This window comes from Mya arenaria, chromosome 17 (genome assembly GCF_026914265.1).
Source record: "Mya arenaria isolate MELC-2E11 chromosome 17, ASM2691426v1".
Classification (NCBI taxonomy): Eukaryota; Metazoa; Mollusca; class Bivalvia; order Myida; family Myidae; genus Mya; species Mya arenaria.
This window is the reverse complement of record NC_069138.1, coordinates 1,219,295-1,241,680: the sequence shown is the minus strand read 5'-3', so window position 1 is coordinate 1,241,680 and position 22,386 is coordinate 1,219,295. Positions and strand designations below refer to the sequence as shown.

Genomic DNA, 22,386 nt, shown 5'->3' with positions numbered 1-22,386 from the left:
CTAAGTCCGCATGATTAAATATCATATAAAAGTTTAATAGTCCGATTATTTGTCTGTATTTCATATTTTTGTTTATATCAACGTCATTGATTTTGCTGCGAAACGATGAGCCGTTATATTAAACATTGTATGACTTCATTTCCTTGCTATGATTGATTAATTTATGATGAATAATTAAAAAAAATAAAATAATAATAATAGTAATATTCTGATGTGTCAATGCTAAATTCCATTATGACTGTTGGCAAATTCAAGAAATTTTCAACTTCATTTATAGTTATAACACTTAAAACAAATAATCGCCTTTCTCATTTTATGATAATCTGCAACTTAAGTTTGTTGTAGAGCAGTTTAATATAAGTTGAATACAGTTATTTACGTACCCTTCAGCTTAATTTCGTCCAGTTCTTGGCAAACTCCAGAAAGGGAACATTAATTTGTTTTTTTTTAAACATTTTTACCCAAAACCCACATTTCTAAAAAGATGATGTGTAAATATATAGGGTTTGTTTTTGTGCTGTATACTAAGTATTCAACAAAGATATTCTGGTAAATTTATTGTTAAATACAATTTTGATATGGACAAATTCCAGAAATTTATACTTTTGTTTACATTTTTAACATTTTACTCCAAATATCATATTTACCTATAGATAATGAGTCGACACATTAGGTATGTTGTGGTGCTGTATACTATCTACTAAATACAGTTATTAAGGAATTTTTATTGCTAAATTTAATTTCAGTGTAGACAAATTCCAGAAATTCATACTTTTGTTTACATTTGTTAACATTTTACCCCAAATCGTTTTTCACAACAGATAATGTGTCTATACAATAGATATGTTATGGTGCTGTTAACTATCTAATAAATATAGTTATTCTGAAATTTCTATTGCTAGATCTGATTTTGATAAAGACAAATCCCAGAAATTCATACTTTTTTTAACATTTTACCCCAAAAATCACATTTAGCAATATATGATATGTCTACATAATAGATATGTAATGGTGCTGTATACTATCTAATAAATATAGTTAAGATGAAATTTCTATTGCTAGATCTGATTTTGATATAGGCAAATCCGAAAAAATCATACTTTTGTTTACATTTTTTAACATTTTACCCCCAAAATGAAGCCTAAACATTAGGTTTGTTATGGTGCTGTATAATATCTAGTAAACAGAGTTATTATGGATTTTGTATTGCTAAATCCAAATTTGATACAGAAAAAATCCAGAAATTCATACATTTATTTACAATATTTAACATTTTACCCCCAAAATCACATTTTGCACCATTATATTTTTCTATAGTTTTTTTTCCACACACAGTATATATCATACAACACAAATATGCAAAATCATTTCTGTGCATTTTTTTCCTTTATTTGCATTTTTAGCCACAGGGCCACTGGCCTACAATGAATGACGGCTCATGTTACGTGTGTGGTTGCGTTGAACACTGCTTAGTTGTTTACAGAATAGCTCTTATTAATATACAAAGCCAAGATGAATATAAGCGTATAATTCTTAAAAAAATGAAAATGTATCCTACCTTTCTCTATTTTCCTGTTGTTGTCGATGCAAAAAACAGTGTATACCTATCGCATGAAAGCGAAAAGAAATTACTTTTTAATGACTGTAGAGCGTAACTGAACATGTGCTTATTTGTGGAAATAAATGCAATATAAATGCGTGCTTTACAATAGGATATGGTTTTGATTTAGCAAACTTTAAACCAGCTCATGAGTCTTTTTAAGAAGAAATCGTTACTTTACTACTCGGTTAAAATTAATTCAAGAAATAGTAAAGTATTGAATCTTTGAAACAATATGGCATATACAAACATGCGGCAGTATCGGTAACGAATGATAGAAAAGACCATTTAATGTCTTTTAATACGCAAGAATGCAGTTATGTTTCCATTCACTTTGTTTTATAACTTGAAAATATCAGGTTTATTTTAGCTCTGCAAGACAAGTGCAGTTATGTTTCCATTCATTTTGTTATATACTATTTAATCGGGATTATTCGGGAAGGAGAAGGCACGATTTATGATGCCTTCAGATTTCATATAATATGTCAGTATATAAATACAAATGTATATCCTAAAACTGTTCCACCATGCCTGACCGATACTGTCACATATGATATATACCTGTCCGTTTGCAATAAACCAGTCCGCCAACAAGGAGACATGACATATGATGTATACCTGTTCGTTTGCAATACACCAGTCCGCAAACAAGGAGAAATGACATATGAGTATACCTGTTCGTTTGCAATAAACCAGTCCGCCGACAAGGAGACATGACCTATGATGTTTACATGTTTGTTTGCAATAAACCAGTCCGCCGACATGGAGACATGACCTATGATGTAAACCTGTTTGTTTGCAATAAACCAGTCCGCCAACAAGGAGACATAACCTACGATGTATACCTGTTTGTTTGCAATAAACCAGTCCGCCGACAAGGAGACATGACCTATGATGTATACCTGTTTGTTTGCAATAAACCAGTCCGCCGACAAGGAGACATGACATATGATGTATACCTGTTTGTTTGCAATAAACCAGTCCGCCAACAAGAAGACATAACACGAGACTGCAACTGACGGCCGTCGGAATAACAAGAAGAACAATATTCGAGCTCTCATTGTTAGTTGGTGTAATTATCGAAACAGTTCTTACTGTCGAAGCTATGCTTGTTGGCTCGTCTGCAGACACTATAAATAATAAGACAAATGTTCAGTATTCATTTAAATCACAACATTTTCCTTCAAAAAAGGTAATATGAGTTTAAACATGTGAAGACTAATTTCTTTAAGGTTATAACAACTTCTAATAAAGAAGACACAGGTACAATATATGTAACGTCTTAAATAATTTTGTAGCAGTCTCCAAAACAAGAAAATTATAGTATTTGTATCGAGAATGTTTTACTATATCATCGTTTAAAACATGTATAGCAATAAACGCCGGGAATTTAATTGAAAACAAGACAACACATATGAAGCAGACAAGACTTACGAGAGGGGCAAACGACACCGACATCCTCGTTATGAGAACAGTTATGTGAGTCCAATAAATTGGAATGATAACAATCGTCGAAGCTCTTCTCACATCCTGAACAAGAGACATCGGCAAGCCAGATCTGGACTGGAGCAGTTGGGTAGCCTATGAGATTTGTAATAACACGGGCACCCGCTCTGGAAGAAACAGAATATTGAATATATAATTTAATTATTACATGTAGTCGCCTACAGAAAATATTTTCAGGACAGATTGGAGAATCCGCCGTTAACTATTCATTGAAAGGCGTGATTAAATATGCACCATATCTTAAAGAAACAAAATAAATGCACTATCGGGAATATAAATAGTTCTAACAGTACTTTTCAGACAAGCAACATTGTCTAGCTACCTTTCTGACACAATGAATGGAATGAGCCTCAGCTCTATGTTACTATTCTAAATAATATATAACATTCATTTTGGCGGGGTAAAATGTTGCCCAAAATTAAAAAAAATAGAGAATAAGTTTGTGAAGCCTTTTATTTAGAAATTTCAAATCTAATGTAGTTACAAATATGGTAAATGAATCTTTAGTCAGTATAATTTAATGCATATGATTAATAGATAACATTCCTAAAACGGTTTCAAGATAATACACTCAAAGGTATCATTAAATTTGTAAATAAATCATGAGTAAACTTAAAGGTATCATTAAATTTGTAAATAAATCATGAGTAAATAACATCAGGTATAGCATTTCTTATTCCAACCCGCCCGTGCCTGAAAAAGACCGTTTCATATTTTGATATGAAACGTATACAGCCTTAGCTAAAGAAGTTGTCAGGAATGTTAAGACGTGCCACAAATCTTGTTTTCAACTGAAAAATCGGCCCACCTACCAAAATATGTTTAAATATATAAATAAGCATCCAAAAGTGATTCCTCTACAGCCAAATGTTTTGAATAACAAGAACACCACAGATTAAGCGTCTATGCTTGTCAAATTTTATAAAGACATACGAGTGATAGCACTTGCTTTACACGCATGTTTTTTTCTGTGGCAGCATGTGTACTCAAAGTTTCACATGACTATCTGGAACGGAGATATGACCAAGGTTAAGGTGTTTGCACGACAATGCCGACGACAACGACATAAAGGCAATCACAATACATCATATCTTTCTTAAGCAAAATATTATGAAAAATGTATCCACGTTGGTAAGTTCAGCATCCTGCACACAACGGCGGCATTTGTGTCGTCAAGCTCATTATTACAGACTGTACCCCATATATCGTTGTGGAATATCTCAACACGTCCACTGTACTGATTTGACCCACCAATCAGTCTTATATCAGTATTGGAGGCAGCTGAAATTGAAAAAAAACAAAACACTTTTACATGCGAACTTTGCAATAGCACTTAACTCAGGTACTTTTATAAACAGTGGCCACGAGCTGTCGACCGTTTTAATAATTTTTTAAATAAATTCCATTATTATCACTCATGTTTATGCTTGATTTTTACAAGAACGCTATTAATACTGTTATACTTAATTTCAATCAGACCTCATTAAAGCCAGAAGCAGACAACACCTACTTGAGGAGCACACAACACCCACATCCTCGTTATGGAGACAGTCATGTGAGCCCCATGGCAAGAGATGTAAACAATCTACGATGCTCTGCTCACATCCCGTACACCTGAATTGGTCAAGCCAGATCTGGGATGGCGCAATTGGGAGGTCTATGAGATTTGTTATAGCCTTTGCGCCAGCTCTAAAAGAAACAGAATATTGTATATAGATATATGTATAGGTGATTTTAACATGTATTTCGATAACACACAGGATATGTTTCAGATGGGACCATTAGCTAGCCTTTGAGATGCGTAATGGAATATGATCTAGTTCTGTTGAATCAAAATAGATAAGTTGTCGGTAATATAAATATATTAAACATAACAATGCATACAAGAGACAGCTAATGAAAATATGCTACACATTATATAACGTTCGGCGTGGGCAAAATTTGTAAAATCTTAAAAAGCCCTTAATTTACACAAGTAATGTACACACATATGGGACAAATGGATTTTCAGTCAGTATAATGCAATGCATACATTTCTTATGATGGTTTGATAGGTTACATTACTAAAGCGAGTCCAATGCAATACGCTTTATATTATGGCTATAGTTAAATTATTAGTGGAATATATCATGTATGCCAATAATTAATTCTCATTCCAGCACGCTTAAAACATATCGTTACATATATTCCACTACGTAAGAATTCAACGTCTGCTAAAGAAGTGGTACACACTTAAATCTCCGGGTAAGAATTTAAATGTCATTCCTCTGAAGCAATCATTTTGAAGTCAAACAGATTGAATCCCTACACATGTTCTTTTTTCTAAATGAGACATAATTCAACGACAGTTAAATCCAGTTTTATTATTCAGTCGTTAAAGTTAAGATGTTAACAGAGACATAAAGGCATCACAATATGTTAACTGTTTATGTAGCAAAACATTATGACATTAAATGCTTACGTAGGGTAGTTTAACATCTTGCACACAACGAGGGCATTTGTGTCGGTAAACTCATCGTCACAGACTGTACCCCATGCCCCGTCGTGTAAAATCTCGACACGCCCATTGTACTGGTTTGAACCACCAACCAGTCGAATTGTATTGGAGGCAGCTTAAATTGAAAAAAAAATGTTGAAGGGTTACTTTGCGATACCATTTAACTTTGGTACTTTCACTATATTCAAAACGTCCTTGTGAACAATTATATTGAAACATATATAATTAGATAGATAGGCCGACTGATAGGCAGACTGACGGACAGACTGACGGACGGACGAAAATATGGACGAACGGACAGACGGACATAAAAAAGGATGGATGGATGGATGGATGGATGGATGGATGGATGGATGGATGGATGGATGGATGGTGGATGGATGAATGGATGGATGAATGGATGGGGATGGATGGATAGATGGAGTGATGAATGGATCGATGGATGGATGTATATATATCACGCCTTTGGGTCTTGAATTGGTACCGTCCGGAATTCTTTGTTATCAATTGGACGTGTACGTCACATAAACTTTAAAAATCTCCTTGTATAAAACGAAACAAATATAACTTACTTCATCAAACCTCTGTGCACAATTTGTTTAAATCAAGTCCGTGTGACTTATCGTTTCTGTTTATACTTAAGTGCATTAAACGATGTATTCCAAATGTACATTGTGAACCACAAAGAAATCTCCTTATTTAATATTCTCCTAATCCAATCATTGCAGTGTATTTATATGGTGTTTTATGCCAAGTAATATAACAAAATACCTAGGTCTTGTCTAAACATGGAAAAGATATCATTTAAAAGAATCAGAAATAAACTTTGGTTGCATAATAAATTATATTTGTTTGTATTCAGCAACTTTCTGAATTATTGTACAGTATGTAAATTAGGCCATTGACTATGAATAAATCAAACTGAGTGAAATGTTTCTAGGTAATTTGGAGAAAATAAGTTAAACAACATAACACATGGGTGAATAAGTTTAAAAAAGAACGAAAAAGAAAAACATCTATTATTCTGAATCATGCAATAGTAATATGTTGACAAAAATGATTTAGCTTGAGATTGAGGAATGACTTAAGTTATTTCGTCAAGCTTGGGCCTGGCTGGAATACACATGATCGACTTCGACCGTTTTTACTTAAATCTACGAACACACGTACTGTATAAGGGTCAACTGTGTCAAATCGCACGGCTGGGACTGTGTTTATATTCCGTTGTACGAGTATACTTCAACTGCTTTTAGAGTGGTTCGACGGACCAAGGCACCAGAACTGGTCGCCTTCTGAGGTGATACAGGACATTCTTAGTATTTCAGAACACTGCAATTAAAACTTGGAGTGAAAGTGCGCTTTACAGGTGAACAGCAACGCACTGACAGTTTTATTGTGAATTGCACATTATTTATAAGTTCAAAACAAAACATCCAGTCTATGAGGAATTATCCTCCTATACTAGGAAACACGCTGAACTATACAATGTTGAGTCTAATTGATCAGAATCACTTTTAAGAGGCGACCTGGTTGTTAATCTGAATTTCAGCTGGCAGAAAAGGGCCACAGGAGGGGCAAGCTTGAGTATGTGTGGCTAGGGATGACTTACTGTAGAACTGACAGTGGGAATGAGAAGAATCACCAGCTGAAAGAAAGATATACACACTTCATAAGTTTGATGGAAAGGATGTCTGAAATGGTCTGGCAGGTGTCCTCTTTTAGTAATGGCAGAAAATGGAGGAGCAGAAGAAGTAGAGAAAAGATAAATATCATGTTGGCTTAATCAAATATGTACGGCTAGCAATATTTCATTGAGTAGCAATTCATTACGGGGCTCATTATACAAGTTTTACAAACCTTATTTTACAGGTCTTTACAAGTTTAAACCCATTTGATTTTACGAGTTTCAATGAACCAATGCATGAATTTCGTATTTAATGACCAGAAATATGATATTAGACTAGTAAGTTATATATCAGGAATGAATAATGATGCTATTTCATAATTGCGACATTTATGATATAATTTAACAGTGTTAACTTCATCGAGACATTAGATTAATATATTTGGGAAAGTGGAATATCTAAACACTTCAATGACAAGTGGATATTCAAATTGTATCATTCATCTGAAAGTTTAATTGTAATGTTCTTTAAATTCTACACAAATCTGACCTTTACAGACACATGCCCTTGGCTATTTTAGCACTATATGAATGGTTGTGACGAACTAACCATTGATTCTAACTTTTCGTGCAAATCCATAAAGCCAGTTAGAAAATTAAAAATAGTTTAATTACTTAAAACTTTGATCAAATCCCAGGTTTTGATTGTTAAATAAAATGTAGTGTAAGTTTTGCCATTCCAAACAGAATAACGTTTTGCAAACAGGGGCATTTTTTTTAAAGGTTGCACCTTCGCTGAAATACCACAAAAATACCGTTTGTCCGTCGTATTATAATATTCAGTAAATGGTGTTTATGTTCGAAATGAAATTTCAAACAATGGGATTGCATTTAAATTCGCCTTTTTGTAAGTTAAATCTTTTTCGTTAAATCAGCAGTCAGTTATAATTAATTGTTTTACCATGGTATTAAGTGATTATTTTGATTTATTCTATACATTACCTCCAAAATAGGAACGTTTACAAAAAGGCGTAGCTTTACCGTAATATAACTGCCGTGCGTATTAATTATAACGCTTTTCACGTTAAAGCACGCAAGTTATTGAACTGTATCCTAAAATCAATGGTGAGAATAGCTTCTTTATTTACTTCCCTCGTGATTAAAATTATACACTCACTTAAACACTCGAGTTAAATTTAAAACACTCGAGTTGAGGGTATAATAACAACTTCAAATCCGTCTGATTTTAACAATGACTGGGTCAACACTACGCAGATAAATGATTGTTATTAAGCATCGGCCATGGCCACATTTCATTTGATAAATGCATGTGAACAAAATCCAGAATATACTTAGTGTTCGAAATTATATTTTGCCAAATTATTGCTATTATGTTCCGTACATTTACGTTGGTAAATCAGCAATCAGTCGTTCTTGATTTTAATCAGGAGAATTGGAATAGTTAGATTGATGATTGGTCAATAGACATATTGTTATCTCAAACGCTAGGCTGGTTTAAGATTTATTAGTATGCATTTACCTGTCAGCGACACTCCAAGCGTACTTAGACAAATAACCTCACGTTACTTCCGCATCTAACATAAATTAAACTCTATCAGTGACGATTATACCGTGTTATTTTTAACCTCTAAGTGCATTGCTTGTTGAACAATGTTCTCATTATATAAGACAAAAACGGGAAGTTTACATAAAAAGAACTTGATAACATCAGATTTTTAGGAAAAGGTGTTTTTTTTCAGTATTCATGTACGTGTACGTGTCAATACAGTCCATATGCACGTATACGTGTCACTACAATTAACATATCCATGCACTTGTCATTACTTTTCACATGTACGTGAACGTGTCACTACAGTCCTAATAAATGTTTATGTGTCACTACAATCTAGATGTACGTCAACGTATAAATACAATCTCCTCGTACGTGTATGTGTAAAACCAATCAACACGTTCGTTTATGTGTTCGTGTAAATAAAAAATACATGTACGCGAACGTTTCAATTCAATCGTCTTTCACGCGAAAGTGTCAGTACAATTTACATGTACGCGAACATGTCATTTGTATCAACATGTAAGTGTACGTGTCAATACAATGAACATATACGTGTACTCGTCACTTTGTCAACATGTACGTGTCAATACAATGAAAATGTACGTGTACTCGTCACTTTGTCAACATGTACGTGAACGTGTCAATACAATCAACATGCACGTGTTTGTGTCACTTCAATCCTAATGTACGTGTACGTGTCAATACAATCTACATGTACGTGTACGTGTCACTACAATCAACATGTACGTGAACGTGTCAATACAATCAACATGCACGTGTTTGTGTCACTTCAATCCTAATGTACGTGTACGTGTCAATACAATCTACATGTACGTGAACGTGTCAATACAATCAACATGCACGTGTATGTGTCACTTCAATCCAAATGTACGTGTACGTGTCAAAACAGTCTACATGTACGTGTACGTGTCAATACAATCAACATGTACGTGTACGTGTCAATGCAATCAACATGTACGTGTACGTGTCAATACATTCAACATGCACGTGTACGTGTCAATACAATCAACATTTACGTGTACGTGCCAATACAGTCAACATTTACGTGTACGTGTCAATACAATCAACATTTACGTGTACGTGTCAATACATTCAACATTTACGTGTACGTGTCAATACAATCAACATTTACGTGTACGTGTCAATACAGTCAACATTTACGTGTACGTGTCAATACAATCTACATTTACGTGTACGTGTCAATACAATCAACATTTACGTGTACGTGTCAATACAATCAACATTTACGTGTACGTGTCAATACATTCAACATTTACGTGTACGTGTCAATACAATCAACATTTACGTGTACGTGTCAATACAATCAACATTTACGTGTACGTGTCAATACAGTCAACATTTACGTGTACGTGTCAATACAGTCAACATGTACGTGTACGTGTGAATACAATCTACATGTACGTGAACGTGTCAATACAATAAACATGCACGTGTATGTGTCACATCAATCCAGATGTACGTGTACGTGTCAAAACAGTCTACATGCACGTGTACGTGTCAATACAATCAACATGTACGTGTACGTGTCAATGCAATCAACATGTACGTGTACGTGTCAATACAATCAACATGCACGTGTACGTGACAATACAATCAACATTTACGTGTACGTGTCAATTCAGTCAACATGTACGTGTATGTGTCACTACAATCAACATGTACCTGTACGTGTCAATACAGTCAACATGTATGTGGACATGTCATTTCAATCAGCTTGTACGTGGACGTTTGGACCTCGGGAAACACTTCAAGATAACGAACATTCGATATAACCGTAAGTGTATCCCTTGACGATGGGTGAGCGGGTGGCTGGGTGTATGGGTGGGTGGGTCTATGGATGAACAAAGCAATTAAACAAAGCAATTAAACAAACAAACAAACAAAAAATAAAACAAACAAACAAATAAACAAACAAACAAACGAACGAACGAACGAACTAACGAATAAAAAAAAAAATAAAAAAAAAAATAAATAAATAAATAAATAAATAAATAAATAAATAAATAAATAAATAAATAAATAAATAAATAAATAAATAAATAAATAAATAAATAAATGTCTTACTTCCAAAATGCAGTTGCAAAATAACCTGTAACAATCCTATATGAAACAACTTTAATTCCATCCTTTTGTTATATATGTTACAAATATTATTAAATAATTTTTAAATTGTTATAATAACGTAAAATTAGTTAACATATGTTAAGGTTTGATATCAAACATTTGACGAGTTGTGAATGGTTTCTTTTAGACATGAACTACTATAACAATTTAGTATCATATGAAAAAGGCGCAACTCCATTCGTTGAAAATAATTCATTTCTTAAAATTAAACAGTCTATTATAATTCGTATCACATGATCGAATTACAACTATGTATTCACCTCCATGTTTGTGTGATAATTACCTTTAGTTTGAAAAGCGACATATTCACTGCAAAATATTTGGGTATTTATTACAATTTGACACTTTGACTTAGTATTAGAGGCCATTCAAATGGAATGTTTAAATAAAAGTTTTTATCTTTAAGATATGATGAACTTTTCGAAAGTGATATCGTAACATATCGACAAGGATTTACAGATATATGTATACAAGGGGCGGACGCAGGATTAAACGTTAGAGGTTTTGCGCCTTGTGTAGCAACCTAGGACGTACATCCTTCCCCAAGGAACACAAATAAAATGGCCCCAAATTTGATAATTGGGTTTCGGGACCATCCTTAAGAACATTTTGGTTTTATTTAATCAAGACTTCTGCATTCTAGAGTAACATAAATCACGTTTACTTGACGAATGTTCGAGTGGGCGCAAAAAAACTAATTTAATGATTTTTAGCGCAATATAATAATAGTAATGTCTAAATATTCAAATAACAAGTAGGCTGTTCAAAAATGTTAAGGTACCCATTCGTAAGAAACGGAAATAAATCACTTGAGAAAAGCCTTGCAATGTTCCGGTGAAATATTGTAGCGCTTGTTATTTATAACGTACCAACGAGTCTTTCTTGTGTATTCATGGCTTCCTACAAGGATTACAACATATTACTCATTTATTTACCGTTTTCTAACGTACCAGGGAGTACTCTTTGGTATATTCATGGATGTTTCAAAGTCTTCCAATATTACACACATTGATTCGACTTTTGTCTAACGTACTAGCGAGCAATTGTTGTTAATTAATGGGTGTCTACAAGTGTTTATACAAATCATACATTTACCCACCAGAGGCGAGTTTCGACAGCCAATGAAAATGGCCCATTTCTCAAGTCCTAAATTAGGCGAGTTTTGTAGCCAATCAAAACGGAGGAAACTCATATTAGGCGAGTTTGGTTGATATTGGCCAAGTTTGGTCGATATTGAGCGAGTTCTGGCATATATTGTTTTCAATTGTCTGGTATTGGTACAGCAATTGTCTCTGTATCTCGTCAAATACGTAATAGTTGATTTAATAATACTCAGTATAACTTAGTGTTTGAAATATTAATTTGACTAAAGGGTTGCTTATTGTTTCATATTCGCCTTATATACATTTTGATAAATCAGCTGTGAGTCGTTACTAAAGTTGGCCATGTTATGATTTGGATTGTGTTTTACCTTTAAATCAGACCCGTAACAGTAAGTAGCTGCTTAACCGTGCTATAATTGACGCGCAGATAGATTACAGGTTATTCACTTTAACGCGCGTTATTTATTGAAATTTCTCTTTAATAAAATGGTACAAATCAGTAACTTCAACCACTACCTTCGTGACTGAAATTTTACACTGACACTGAAGCACTCGTGTACAATTTAAAAAAACCCCGCAAATATGGATGCAGTAACTATAACAAATCAGATAAATTGGCTTAACTAAACGAGGCCAAAACAGAACATGATTTTGAACTTCACATATAAATGCTTGTTAATATTAATCGGGTCAGACCAAACTCATGTTAACATACAAATACTTATCGATACTAAGTGGTCGAAATTATATTGTGTTCATCTTGTCATATTAACCATACATTATTAAGTTGGTAAATCAGCAGTCAGTCGTTCTTAATTTTAATCAGGTTAATCGGCAGATTTAGTTAGAGGCTGGGTCAGTAGACAAATTGTTATCTCAAACGATTAGCTGGTTCAAGATTTATTAGTATGCATTTACCTGTCAGCAACACTCCAATCCCATTTAGACTAATAACCTCATATTACTTAGTTCATTACTTCCGCATCTAACATACACTCTGTCAGTAACGCATCTTAGTGCAAGGTTCGTTGAACAGCTTTCTCGTTTAATAAAACAAATTGCAGTATGTCTTCCTCATACAAAGAAACTAGATAGTTTTCCTTGTCTGATTTTAAGAAAACTATTATGTTTTCTTTCAGGGAACGGCAAGAGTGCAAAAAAAGCGAGGTGACACAGCTGAAGACGTCTTGTAAGTAACATATCAAATTTGAAACTAATTAACACAGCAATTTCACAAAAACGTTGATTTTAATTTATTACAACAGGTTAACATAAGGTTAACTATATTTTGTCCGCTATCATCTCAATCAAAAGGAAGGGATAAATTTATTACTTATCAATTTTGGAAGAGATAATTAAATTATTATTTTTGGAAGAGATCAACTACTTATCATTTTCGGAAGGGATAAATCTTTTATCATATTTGGAAGAGATAAATTACTTATCATCTTTGAACGGGATAAATAACTTAGAATTATCATTTTTGTAGGGGATACATTGCTTATCATTTTTGAAAGGGATGCATTACTTATTATATTTGGAAGGCATAAATAACATATCCATTTTGAATGAATAAATTACTTATCATCTTTGGAACGGATAAATAACATATAAAAATTGGATGTTCATTGGTCGGGTTTTGGTCGAAAATCAGGTTGACTTTTTTTCCGAAAATAATGAAATATTGGTAAATAAATGGTTTCATTATGATGCTTAGAATTGGTCAATAAATGTTGTTCGATTGTTGTGAAATAACCGCCACAGCCTATCAACAGTTCACCTCAACTTAACTGAAATTGAACACAACGACATTGTTTCCCATTACCATATTTTGTTAAGTGATTTACAACATACATACTGCGAGCAAGACTATCAGAAGATACTGCTAGTATAAGTCCTTCTGCAAAAATCATTACTTTACACATCAATGTTCAAAATATATACTAATATAAGATTGTAGGTCAAAATCGAGACACTCAAGATGGTACAGCACATAATTTTTACAGGTCATTTCATGAATAACAATGAACGTTTTTTCACCAAAACTCGTCACTTTATACGCTATCTAAATGTTTTGAATGATTACGTATATTCCTTTGGACGTCCAAATGCTGTTGACAGTTAGATGTCAACAATGTTCGCTTATGCATATATTTCAGTTCTCAATTTACGTACGTACTAATATGACCATTCAATTATACATTGGTGTTATGTATTGCAAACTGTCTGTTAGTTTAATGAATGCAAATTATAAATAAAACTTGAACCTTAAAAAGGCTCTGTTGTTTTTCTCATTCATAGTCAAGAATGAGTGGCATTATGCGACATTGATCTCCGAAAAAAAGGCCTGTTGTTTTACAACTTTCACGTCCGTCTATTAACTCGACGGTATTTTCGATATATTATACTATATTATTGATAATCACAATATTTCCTTAATTCTTTAGGACACTAAAGAAATATGTTTTCACTGCATCTCCAAATGCATTTTAAGTACGGGTACATTTCATAATTGAAAATGCGTGCTCGGAACAATGCTTATAGTAAGATCTACCTTGATAATACCTCAACACCATCGTGTGGTCGGCTCATATTTATGATCATTTTACAATTAATTTGATAGGCTCCTATTTATGATCAGTTTACGATTCATGTTATAGGCTTATGAATATGATCAGTTTACAATGAATTTGATGGCCTCATATTTATGATTAGTTAACAATTAATTTTATAGGCTCATATTAATGATTACTAACGATTAATGTGACAGGCTCATAATTATGATCAGCTACGAATCGTGTGAAAGGCTCAGATTTATGATAAGCTACGGTTCGTGTGGAAGGCTCATATTTCTGATCAGCTACGATTCGTGTGAAAGGCTCATATTTCTGATCAGCTACGATTCGTGTGAAAGGCTCATATTTCTGATCAGCTACGATTCGAGTGAAAGGCTCATATTTCTGATCAGCTACGATTCGTGTGAAAGGCTCATATTTCTGATCAGCTACGATTCGTGTGAAAGGCTCATAGTTCTGATCAGCTACGATTCTAGTGAAAGGCTCATATTTATGATCAGCTACGAATCGTGTGAAAGGCTCATATTTCTGATAAGCTACGATTCGTGTGAAAGGCTCATATTTATGATCAGCTACGATTCGTGTGGTAGGCTCAAATTTATGATCAGTTTACGATTGATGTTATAGGCTTATACTTATTAGAAGTATACTATTTATATGTATAATCTCATATTCATTATCAGTTTACGATTTGTGTGGTAGGTTCATTTTAGTGATCAGTTTACAATTAATGTGATAGGCTAACATTAAAGATCAGGTTATAATTAATGTAACAGGCTCAAATTTATGATTAGTTTACAATAAATGTGATAAGCTTATATTTCTGTTCCGTTGGGGTCAAACCCGAGTGTTACCCGGGAAAACAAAGGTTGAATACCCGTATCGTCAAATACTTACATTGATCCGTTAGCGAAAAACGTTGGGCAACAACATGGCCGCAGAAGATTTGAAAACTATCCCCAGCGTTTAAAAAAAACAAACCTATAAAATATTATTCAATCTATAACTTTCATAAATATGTTGTTTGTTTGTTTTATAAAACATATCTGTTGAGTGTATGAATCTGGTGCCAGTTTGCAAAAAAAGATTACAACATACGTCTGTGCAGTGTTGGATTGTATAATTAATTGTGCAGTTAAATTTGTCAATCCATTATTGTTTTATATCAATATAATTATATGAAAATCTTCAGATACAAGTTCGAGAAGTCAAAAGTTTAAACATATACCCCGTTCAATGGCACAGGGTGAACGTCAATAAAATTGAACAAAACACCACACCGATTGACTGTTTTGATACATAAACAAATGTCGAAATGATCCAAGTTTTGCATTTTTATCTGGATGGTAGTGATCTAAAACTGCGGTCAAAATATCAGGTCTGTGTTTTTCATATTTACGTTCGGAAAATGATATTTTATGGCTAAAAGCCTTACTTACAAACGCAATTATCGGAAGTTTTTTTTCTGTGCTATTGTGAGTTATCTAATATGGCTGAATTGATGGCATTGATACCAAAAAGATCTGATTCTGAGACAACACTTAAAAGTATTGTCAAAACTGTCAATCTGTAAAAGAGCAGCTTTAAAGAAATCATATAAGTATATCAAATGTGTATAGGTAAATCAGACGACTAAACCGTCTTGTGACATACATAACTGATTCTCCTCTGCATGTCATTTTTGTTTATAATTGTAATACGTATATGGCGAATTAATCATTATGCAAACTGGTCTCGGATTCAGTTTCACTGGTTTTATTCCCTTTGTAGGAACCGGACGCCTGTCTAGACAGGTTTTACATAATAACAATAACCGAGTATATGGATGAACCAAAAATAGGTGACACCTAGTGATATAAGATACAATGAAGTATTATTTATAATATACATGTACAAGTAGTGTAATGACAAGATCGATATTTTGCTAGACAGCACAACGGGATAACCTTTTATATATTTTTACAAATCGAATTAAATATCACATATTACATAATTATATATATATATATATATATATATATATATATATATATATATATATATATATATATATATATATATATATATATATATATATATATATATATATATATATATGAACTATGAACTTCAGTCGTATAAATGACTTAATTCTAAACGAAAAAGATTGCGCCGGCAAGCTAGGTAAGCGGCTCGTTCCGTTTTGTTCTGCTGCAGAGATCGTCCACGCAAACCACATTGCTTTCGTCACAAGCATACTTACAGTCTTGATTAAAACAAGGTGCGCCAATTTTCCTAAACAATAAAGTATACAAATTAGCAATACGTTATATTCGAATATGTTTAATATATTTCCGCCATGTTCAATGGTCGAGAGGTTGTCACGTGATAACCCATGAACGGTGATATACACCGATAAAGGCGATATTGGTGTACACAAACACGCGTGCGTTACAGGCCATGACGTCATTCTCGTTTGTTGTTTAATTTAATTATTTAAGCGGAAGTTGAATTTACTTTAATGACACCATTTTGAGTGTATGGCGTTTAAGGGCGTATCAAATGAAAATATTAAGTAAAAAGTGGGTTCGGGATATTTAAGGATACGGTGTTCTGACTTGATATAGCGTGATGACATTATGGTTTAAGTTAAATTGTGCTGGCGTTTTGTGGTATGCTGGCGTTTTGATTCATAATAAGGTGTGCTGACATCAAATGGAACGCTCTGGTCCTGAATTTGTTTTGTTGTGCGTACATCAAATTGAACGCTGGCGTTATGATTCATGTTAAGATGTGCTGACATCAAATGGAACGCTCTGGTCCTGATTTTGTTTTGTTGTGCGTACATCAAATGGAACGCTGGCGTTATGATTCATGTTAAGGTGTGCTGACGTTAAATAGAACGCTGTGGTACTCATTTAATTTTAATTGTTCATACATGGAATGAAACGCTGGCGTTATGATTCATGTTAAGATGTGCTGACATCAAATGGAACGCTGTGGTCCTCTTTATCTTTAATTGCTCATACATGGAATGAAACGCTGGCGTTATGATTCATGTTAAGATGTGCTGACTGAAATGGAACGCTGTGGTCCTCATTTATTTTTAATTGTTCATACATGGAATGAAACGCTGGCGTTATGATTCATGTTAAGATGTGCTGACATCAAATGGAACGCTGTGGTCCTCATTTAATTTTAATTGTTCATACATGGAATGGAACGCTGGCGTTATGATTCATGTTAAGATGTGCTGACATCAAATGGAACGCTGTGGTCCTCTTTATCTTTAATTGCTCATACATGGACTGAAACGCTGGCGTTATGATTCATGTTAAGATGTGCTGACTCAAATGGAACGCTGTGGTCCTCATTTATTTTTAATTGTTCATACATGGAATGAAACGCTGGCGTTATGATTCATGTTAAGATGTGCTGACTCAAATGGAACGCTGTGGTCCTCATTTATTTTTAATTGTTCATACATGGAATGGAACGCTGGCGTTATGATTCATGTTAAGTTGTGCTGACATCAAACGGAATGCTGTGGTCCTCATTTATTTTAATTGTTCATACATCAAATGAAACGCTGGCGTTATGATTTATGTTAATGTATGCGGACATCAAATGAAACGCTGGCGTTATGATTCATGTTAATGTATGCGGACATCAAATGGAACGCTGGCGTTATGATTCATGTTAAGGTGTGCTGAAATCAAATGGAACGCTGGCGTTATGATTCATGTTAAGGTGTGCTGAAATCAAATGGAACGCTTGCGTAATGATTCAAGTTAAGGTATGCTGAAATCAAATGGAACGCTTGCGTTATGATTCATGTTAAGGTGTGCTGAAATCAAATGGAACGCTGGCGTTATGATTCATGTTAAGGTGTGCTGAAATCAAATGGAACGCTTGCGTTATGATTCAAGTTAAGGTGTGCTGAAATGAAATGGAACGCTTGCGTTATGATTCAAGTTAAGGTGTGCTGACATCAAATGGAACGCTGGCGTTATGATTCAAGTTAAGGTGTGCTGAAATTAAACGGAATGCTTGCGTTATGATTCAAGTTAAGGTGTGCTGAAATCAAATGGAACGCTGGCGTCATGATTCAAGTTAAGGTGTGCTGACATCAAATGGAACGCTTGCCTTATGATTCAAGTTAAGGTATGCTGAAATCAAACGGAATGCTTGCGTTATGATTCAAGTTAAGGTGTGCTGACATCAAATGCAACGCTGGCGTTATGATTCAAGTTAAGGTGTGCTGACCTCAAATGGAACGCTGGCATTATGATTCACGTTAAGGTGTGCTGACATCAAATGGAACGTTAGCGTTCAGTAAAATTAGGCAATTGCATCGTTTCGCTTCATATTTAAATCGCTACATTAAAATTTGTAAAAGGCGTTATTATGAGCAACCTAGTTTCGGTTGTTGGTTCGTGGGTTTCATTAGATTTACGTAAAATATACTTAGAGAACTAGCACTTAATACAGGTTTATCATTATGCAAATTATAACTGAATCCGGTTTCATATTCCTTTTTTTACTATTTTATCGGCGTTTGCATGTGCACTCTGAAATTTTAGGTTATAACCCGATTGTTATATTGGAATTTATTAGCAATGGAACATTGAAAACTACGGGGACAAGGACAGTTTTTGAAGAAATACCGATAACCCTGTTGAGGTTATACAGCTTTTGAAAGTTCAGCAAATCTGAGCCCGTATTTACTAAGGTCATATGTCTGAGTTTAAGACTTTATTGTACATTTTTAGTAAAAGAGCAGTAAAGATAAGCATTGCCAAGTAAGTTGCAAATATTCAACACAGATTTAAGACGTAAATGAGTATGGGCTTATGAGACCAGTGAAGGTTTAAACTTTTTTTTTTGAGTTTTCAACCTCACATTTAAAGCAATTTATCAGACCATGTAAACTACTAATTGTAAAACGTTAGCCCTAAATTAAGTCTATAAAAAGATAGACTAGGCCGTATATGTTCCTTTTCGAGATGAATAAAGTATAAATTATTATTTATCATCAACTGCATATATTTGTAATATGGTCAGTGTTTTATATATCATACACTATTTGTTTGTAATATAAGATACCATGCAGTATAATTATCATATAATTAAGTTTCAGTTACATCTTAGTTGCATTCATAATGAGACAGTAATATTCCCATCAACCTAGCTACATACCTACCTACCCATCTATTTTCGCATGAATATGCTAGTGAAACCGTTTTTTTAATACAAATAAATTTTCTCCGGGTTAAGTAAGTATCTCATTAACTCACTAATTTACATTCTTTAATATATTTTTTCTCAAACTGACAAAACCATGCTACAATAACGATGTGACATCGGTATTTCATTTAAATATGAAATATTAATTCTAGGATATTAGAATTACATTAGAACAGTCGGATTATCGGGCTGCCAAAACTATACTTTTTTGTTCTTCTTATGTTTAAAGGCACAACATTCAAGGTTTAACCGGCACTCGACGAGAAACAAGCGACGTAATTACATGTATTACATACCGGGAGCCCAGCGCAGGACTGTTGTAGCGTCATATATTCATATTAAGACTAACGCACCAGTCAATTGTAACCACGCCCCAGGTCCGAGGGTATACCGGGGATAGCGGGGGAAATGGGCCTCGTTTTTACCTTCCATGTGGCCCCGCAGTGCCAAGTGACTGCGGTGGTTTTGTTTTCGGTCCGAAAATAGCGGGGAATGGGCCTAACCTAGGTATCCCGGGGTGCGAGGGAATTTCGGGGATTTTTACAGCAGTTTGTTCCCTCAGGGCGGGGCTTTTACCCGGGATTGGCTGGGGCGTGGTTACGATTAACTGGTGCGTAACAACCGTCTTGTACCTAGCCCGAAAAAAGAAAAAAAATATATCGAAAATATTATATCACTGTCAATAAATGTAGGAACTACCAATTGGAGTGGTCAGTGCAAAACTGTTAACTTGGTTTATTTTTTCATAAAATTCAAATCATGTGTTTCTTTCAGTGACCGACCAAATTTGCAGAATGAAACACAATTAGGACGATATTCGGCGATGCGAGTCTTTACCAACAGGGATGATTGCAAAGATAACGATGAAGCGAATGCGACAATTGATAATAATAATGCACTTGGAATACCCATGCACACCTTTACTGACCAATACCAAGACACAAAGGGAAATGAAGTGAAAAGGAACGATTCTGTCATCAGAATTGTTGCCAACCACAATCTTGATGGTGCAGAGGGCAGTGAATAGTTGGCCAAGATTAGGAAAGCAGAATGTATGTATACTAGATTGCTTTGGCCACTGGCAACCGGTGCAACAATAAATATTGATGATAATAATGTACCAGGAATACGCCTGCAGACCGATTCTTTTCAACTCGAACATGCATAGTGCAATGAAACGGATAGCTTAGATGTGACACACACCATTAATGCAAAGAGTAGTGAAAAATAACAGCAAGTATTAGGAAGGCAGAATTTATGCATTTTTGATGGCGATGGCCCCCTCCAACCCATGCAAAAATGACTAGAAGAGGGCTTTATCATTAGAAACTATTCTTATTAGGACTGTGATTTTAATAGCTTACTCATGAACAAAGAAACTCAAATGTTTTATCTTTTGTGTCATATCTTCTGCATGTTTGTGTATTTATTGTTGAGATTGTGTCCGCAGTATCGCTTTCGTTAAGGGATATATAGACCTGGATAAAATATTTCAATATTTTGTAAACATTCACTAAGAAGCCAATGATCAAAGAGCGGTCATCTGAAACAAACTTTGCAAGTTAGCAAACATAGTTATGTCCTTCTGCATTGAATGGTCACGAAAACCTTAACTAATTGGTGGGGATGAAATACAGTCAATCAACCATTGATGGCCACATACGTTTGCGAAGTATGTATAACTTGACATAATACCCTGTATTGTGTGTTAACATGTAAATGTAGCTACCTCGCACACATACGCGTTCATGTAGTGAGACGTATACGTTCATTGTATTGACTCGTCTACGTAAATCATGTAGTGATACGTACACGTACATGCAGATTGTATTGACTCGTTAGTTGAAACCGCTAAACTAACATTTGTTTTAGCACGTCCTTGTTTGGATAATAAAACTTATAATACAACAACAATTAACACAATAAATGGTGCCTAAATAACTTTAGCTGTGCAGTACTTCACCACAACATCTCATTTTGACATAATGCTTAAATTTTCTCGAAAAAACTTTGTTTAATTGCATAGTATATAAATTGTCAAATTTATGAAAAGAAGTTAATGTAACTTATTTTTAGGTAAACATGTACATATAAAAGAAAACCTATGCATTTGTAACATTTTCATGCATACACAACATGTGACGTGTTACAAAAAATAATCGTAAACCATTTCTTTTTAATTAAATGGTAATAAAAATAACACAAATGTTGTGGATGGGGTTTGGGCTTATTTTTTGACCGTTTTTAAGATATCTATATATCACTCATTGATCAGGAAGGGGACATTTTGTCGAAATGATTCCGAAAGATATTCCATACAGTTAAATATTTTGAGCCTTATATTTAGTCAGCACTTATTCCCGGAGGATGATCTCACTTTACTAATCGTTATCCCGCATGTTCAACTGAGAATCTTTCTCTATGTAATTGCCATTGGACGCACATTGACAACCCCAGTGCTCACGATGAGAAACGTTATCTGTCTTATTCCGCTTGCACGCACACTGACCTTCTC

General features: G+C 34.2%; 1 protein-coding gene across 2 annotated transcripts in view; it reads right to left on the bottom strand.

The window, feature by feature from the left end:
• Positions 1-22,386, bottom strand: part of LOC128224047 (CD5 antigen-like) — a 37,394-nt gene that overhangs the window by 7,395 nt on the left and 7,613 nt on the right. The window contains exons 1-7 of one of the 2 annotated variants that reach the window (XM_052933679.1): positions 10,907-11,062; positions 5,568-5,718; positions 4,617-4,795; positions 4,234-4,387; positions 3,035-3,213; positions 2,560-2,730; positions 1,559-1,604 (exon numbers count right to left, since the gene is read on the bottom strand). In XM_052933679.1, the coding sequence (XP_052789639.1) occupies positions 1,559-1,604; positions 2,560-2,730; positions 3,035-3,213; positions 4,234-4,387; positions 4,617-4,795; positions 5,568-5,718; positions 10,907-10,967 (941 nt within the window). In that variant the 5' untranslated portion in view covers positions 10,968-11,062. Of the gene's footprint in view, positions 1-1,558; positions 1,605-2,559; positions 2,731-3,034; positions 3,214-4,233; positions 4,388-4,616; positions 4,796-5,567; positions 5,719-10,906; positions 11,063-22,386 lie in introns of those variants that run through there. The other variant, XM_052933678.1, reaches the window with a different exon arrangement.